Source organism: Sinocyclocheilus rhinocerous, unplaced genomic scaffold, assembly GCF_001515625.1.
Source record: "Sinocyclocheilus rhinocerous isolate Xijiao unplaced genomic scaffold, SAMN03320098_v1.1 scaffold872, whole genome shotgun sequence".
NCBI classification, from domain to species: Eukaryota; Metazoa; Chordata; class Actinopteri; order Cypriniformes; family Cyprinidae; genus Sinocyclocheilus; species Sinocyclocheilus rhinocerous.
This window is the reverse complement of record NW_015639510.1, coordinates 181,635-187,020: the sequence shown is the minus strand read 5'-3', so window position 1 is coordinate 187,020 and position 5,386 is coordinate 181,635. Positions and strand designations below refer to the sequence as shown.

The following is a 5,386-nucleotide window of genomic DNA, read 5'->3' as shown; positions in this document are numbered from 1 at the left end:
CAATAGCTAGCCACTGTCAATTATGGAGGTGTGATGCTATCCAAAGTCTTGAAGTCAAGCAGTTTTGTGGGGAAACCTCAAAAGAGAAGAGATGAGAACAAGAGAGAGATAGTTGGAGAGTTATGACTCAACCCCAATCCTTTTGTTTGTTCATTCTCTCCACACTGGTTGTGAATGGAGCTAATGCTACTGAGTGTGACTGATTGATCCACCCCTAGATGGACAGTAAAGATTAAGGGGATGACAAATAGGCACTTGCTTACACAGCGCTTGCTGCTAATCCCTTTGTCTTCCTTTAGGGAGCCCACGGTAGCCTCAGAGTCACTCACTGTCCAGCACCAGGAGGAGGTGACAGACCTCACTGCTCTTCACAAAAGCATCAAACAAGAAGTTCTAGACGTCAGAGACACCCAGAGTCAAGAAAGGACCATCAGGATAGAGACTGAAGGACTTTGAAGAAACATCTAACATTGGCACAATTCTCACGACTGGACGGATCTCTTGGAAGACCCTCTAGGATTCCAGTCAACCTACCTGGGAAAGATATTTTGGCCCCAAAAGCCAAATTCTTCTAAGGGTACACTTCTTCACTACATTGAATGGAGGATCTAATGTCAGAAATGTCCATGATACCATTTGCATCACCAACAGAGTCTTCCAGGAGCAACTCTACGGATGACAGCCAAGATGGTGAGTAACTGCTTCTTCAGTTTAGCTTGTAGTGGACATGCAAGTAGTGGTAAAGACTCTTGCAAGCAAGTACCCTTCAAACTTTTTGGTATTCTTGAATATCTGTTTGAATATATTTAATAAAGTCCTAAAATACAATATTATATTCTCAAGCAAGGTTTACTTTAGCAAGTATGGCATGCCAAGTAAATGCTGTCTTGTTATTATCAACTCCTAATGATTGGATTTTGAATAAGCAATTGCGCCCTGTTTCCTATGCTTTCCCAGGTAAAAGCCCCGCTCCTGGCAAGATCCTGAACTCAGGACTTCTTTGTAAAGTGTGTTCTGACACCAGCAGTGGGAAACACTACGGGATATATGCTTGCAATGGTTGCAGTGGCTTTTTCAAGCGCAGTGTGAGGCGCAGACTCATCTACAGGTGAGAAAACACCTTGCATATTCACTCTCGGAAAAAAGCTGTCAATGGGACGGTACCCTTTCAAGAGCTACACCTTTGTACTTTCTTTACCCCTAAAGGGTGCATTGTAGTACCTTAAAGGAACATATTTTTACCTAAGGTTTACATATTAGTACCTTTTGAAAAGGTATAGCTTTTCCCCAGTGATAGCTTTTGTACCTTTTTTTCTGAGAGTGTTCAAAGTTGGGAGAAGAGAAGCTTAAAGGTAGAACCTACCTTAACCTTCCTGATACTGAAATTTACAGATGTCAAGCTGGTACAGGCATGTGTCCCGTCGACAAAGCCCATCGGAATCAGTGCCAGGCCTGTCGCTTAAAGAAATGCCTTCAAGCTGGCATGAACAAGGATGGTGAGTTAACTTCTTAAAAGCATCCTCTTCTTCCTCATTGTCTTCACTTTCTAAACCTTTCCGTCCATCTCCCCTCAGCTGTTCAGAATGAGCGTCAGCCCCGCAGCACCGCTCAAGTCAGATTAGACGCACTGGATATGGACAAGGAAAAGGAGCACCTCACCACCACCCTGGAACCCACCTCCTCGTCCACCTGCTCTGTGATCAACCGCCCACTGCTGGGCTCCTCCATCAGCTCCAGCATCAGCTCCACAGATACTAGCCAGCTCTCCAACAGCCCCAAGAATGGACATCGCTTCATGGCCAGCCTGATGACAGCCGAGACCTGCGCCAAGCTGGAACCAGAGGACGGTAAGGAATGACACCACCTTGGTCAACCTAGAAAAGTTTTGTTGGTGAACACCATGCCTATGTCCAAAACCTTGGAGATCTGAAGATACATCAAATATTTGCCTAAAGCTCACTTTGAACTTTGAATTTGTTGTAGATGTATTTATGATGTTATGGTGCCATAGAAGGCAGCCTGAAACCTCTCTACACTCTTACCTTATACCATATAGTACCTTATTTATCCCTAAAGGGTGCATATTAGCAGGGTTGGGGGAAGTTACTTTTAAAAGTAATGCATTACAATATTGTGTTACGCCATACTAAATTAACTAATTGCGTAACATAGTTATTTTTTATGGAAAGTAATGCATTACGTTACTTTTGTGTTACTTTTTGTCACCTGAGCTGGGCTTCCTTATTTATTTTTAATAAAATAAAAAAACAAAAGTTATATTTTTGGCAATTGTAAAGGCTCTTTCATGCCAAAAGTGAAATTAATGAGCCTCAGGCTTAAGGAAGTGCCTCCGCACTTACTCCCGATTTCTCTCAACAAAGGACAAGAGAGGTGTCAGTGAATAAATGGGAAAACAAAGTAACTTGCGTTTCTTATTAGAAAAAGTAACTTAGATATTTTCTTGTAAATTTAAAAGTAATGCATTACTTTACTAGTTACTTGACTAAAGTAATCAGATTACATAACTCACGTTACTCGTAATGCACTACCCCAAACACTGCATATTAGTACCTAAATGGTGCATTTTAGTACTTAAAAGGTGCAATGTAGTACCTTTTGAAAATGTACAGTAGAGTGACAGCTTTTGTAGCTGAGAGTGTACCCTTAAAATGGACAACTTTGTACCTTATTTGACCCTAAAGGTGCATATTAGTACCTTAAGAGTACATATCACTACTCTAAAGTACTGTGTACCTCATACACAGAATATTACTGTACCTTTAGGAGTACAACAACTATCTCTTGGCAAGTACCCTTTAAGGGACATCTTTGTACCTTAAATACCCCTAAAAGTATATAAGGTACAAATATGTCCTTTTAAGGGTACTTTCCTCATAAAAGTTGTACTCCTAAAGGTACAGTTATATATATATGTATGAGGTATCTGAATCCACAGAATGCTACCTGATAAGTCATTGACTGACTAGATAGCGAGGCAACAGTGCCTTAGGTTTCGGACAGAGTCCATGGCTAGACAGAGTTAGTCTGCCAGCAAGACCAACATCACTGTACTAGTCTAGAGCAGCAGGGAAGTTTATGCTGGTCTAAGCTGGCCTTTTCAACTGTGTTTACAGTGGATGAGAACATCGATGTGACCAGTAATGAACCTGAGAGGAGTTCTCCAGAGTACGGCAGTGCTCTCTACCCCTCACGCGGACCAGAGAGTGTATATGAAACCTCAGCCCGCCTGCTCTTCATGTCTGTTAAATGGGCAAAGAACTTGCCGGTGTTTTCCCATCTACCTTTCAGAGACCAGGTGAGAGCCTATTATTCCTCACTCTACTACCACCAGATGAGTATTTTCTGATTTGTTAATCCAGAAACAGAGGGATTTCAAGCCAAAGAAACATAGTTACGTAGTTTTTTTTAGTTATACGGTATAATCGGTAGGCACAATAATCTGCAAGTGCCATTCAAAATAGCAAATATTGTTGATTAATCTGCCTAACTTCAATTTACTGATCCATAAATTTTAACCCAGCACTCTTTGTGATTTAAGGTGATTCTACTTGAGGAAGCATGGAGTGAGCTGTTTCTTCTGTGTGCAGTTCAGTGGTCGCTACCTCTGGACAACTGCCCCCTGCTGTCCCTGCCGGACCTCTCACCCCCAGGACAGGGCAAGGGAAGCCCCTCGGCAGCGGATGTGAGGGTCCTGCAAGAAGTATTTAGCCACTTCAAGCCCCTGCAAGTGGATCCGACTGAGTTTGCATGCTTGAAAGCCATTGTTTTGTTTAAACCAGGTAGGTTTTTCCCTCTTCTTGCCACAAGGGGGCATAAATGATAGCCTACATTACAAGAACTGAGCTAGTGGGGTATAAATGTTGTTCTGGGTGAGTAATCTTTGCATTCTGTAACAGAAACACGAGGACTTAAAGACCCAGAACAGGTGGAGAACCTACAGGATCAGTCCCAAGTGCTGCTAGCTCAACATATCCACACTCTTTACCCCAGTCAAGTCGGCAGGTGAGCAAATATACAAGCATGCATTTGCATAAAGAAGTTAAACTGTGTTTTTGAGAGTGGACGCTAATGCAAATTATTCTTATGAATCACTTTCCTTAGGTTCGGCAGACTATTGCTTCTCCTTCCATCCCTTCACTTTGTGAGTTCGGAAAGAATCGAGCAACTCTTCTTCCAGAGAACCATCGGGAACACGCCCATGGAGAAACTACTGTGTGACATGTTCAAAGACTGTTTTTAGAGGAATGAAATCCTCAAGAATTTAGGTGCTTTGCTTTACTGCCATGATAGTTACGATGCCAATGAATCTGCCTGAATGCTAAAAAAGCGCTAATGTATGTAAGCCACGTTATTCTTTTGCATAGGTTGCTTATTTTGTCTCATTATGTAATTTTATGTCTCTTTTTATTTGTGTTACTGTAGTTTTTATACTTATAATATTGCTATGCATCTCCATTATTTGGAATCTCAGATATTTGGCACAGCCTGTTTATGTATATCATGTTGAGAATGCAGATTGCCTGTCAAGGCCATTATAATGCAAGATTATTTAGAATATGTTTAATGATCAGTTTAAAATAAATTGTTAACAAATGCCCCTTTTGAAGGGGGCACTTTTGTAAAAGCTGAAAGATATGCCTCATATTTGTAGGACGTATAAATAAAATATATTATTAATCTTTCAGAATTCAATTTTATTTGCAGAAGCAATCCTTTTTAATGATGCATGTCACTTCCGGTACTCTAGAGGGCGCCGTTGCATTGGCCCTCAGCACGTGACGTTACGTCGCAAAACGCGGAAGTGCTTCTTGTTTTTGGCTGTCTCCATGGATTGAGCTCAAAATAACAATAATATAAGGTCATATGTATCACGGAGGGAGCGATCTCTTCTGACACGGCATGACAATGTTCGGGAAGTCTTCAGGTTATGAGTATCAGTGTCTGTCGCAGAGAGATGCAGTGTACAGTGACACTCCTGGACTGTTTTCATCTCATGCTGCATTCGCTCACAATAATTATGATCAGAGAGGACTTTCGTTTGATTATGTGCCTAAAGTCTCTCAAAACGACTTCACAGGTATTCACTCCACGGTCACACACATTACGGTGCACATATTAAATAAGTAAATATGACTATAGTTTAGAACAGTATTTGTGTGTGTGTGCGCGATTCATACTTAACCAATGTAATACTATTATAATGCTATATTGTAACGTTATCCTATGACATAATGTTTATAATATTTGTATTCTTTTGTTATTTATATATATACAATAGTATAAAATTTATATATATATATATATGTGTGTGTGTATTTATATTATAATTATATTATTATTATTATAATTATATTATTATATTATC

The 5,386-nt window shown here is 40.4% G+C and overlaps 2 protein-coding genes across 2 annotated transcripts in view; both read left to right on the top strand.

Moving 5' to 3' along the window:
* Nucleotides 1–288: 288 nt before the first annotated feature.
* Nucleotides 289–4,403, top strand: LOC107751268 (nuclear receptor subfamily 2, group E, member 3). The gene is made up of 8 exons (XM_016566945.1): nucleotides 289–690; nucleotides 958–1,108; nucleotides 1,393–1,496; nucleotides 1,575–1,847; nucleotides 3,135–3,316; nucleotides 3,560–3,800; nucleotides 3,918–4,023; nucleotides 4,123–4,403. Exons 1-8 carry the CDS (start codon nucleotides 600–602, stop codon nucleotides 4,259–4,261), a joined length of 1,287 nt encoding a protein of 428 aa, XP_016422431.1. The 5' UTR covers nucleotides 289–599; the 3' UTR covers nucleotides 4,262–4,403.
* Nucleotides 4,404–4,805: 402 nt separating this feature from the next.
* The window catches only part of LOC107751267 (stomatin-like protein 1), a 7,155-nt gene continuing 6,574 nt past the window's right edge, over nucleotides 4,806–5,386 (top strand). The window contains exon 1 of the mRNA XM_016566944.1: nucleotides 4,806–5,098. Coding sequence (XP_016422430.1) covers nucleotides 4,921–5,098 — 178 coding nt within the window. The 5' untranslated portion in view covers nucleotides 4,806–4,920. The remainder of the gene's footprint in view (nucleotides 5,099–5,386) is intronic.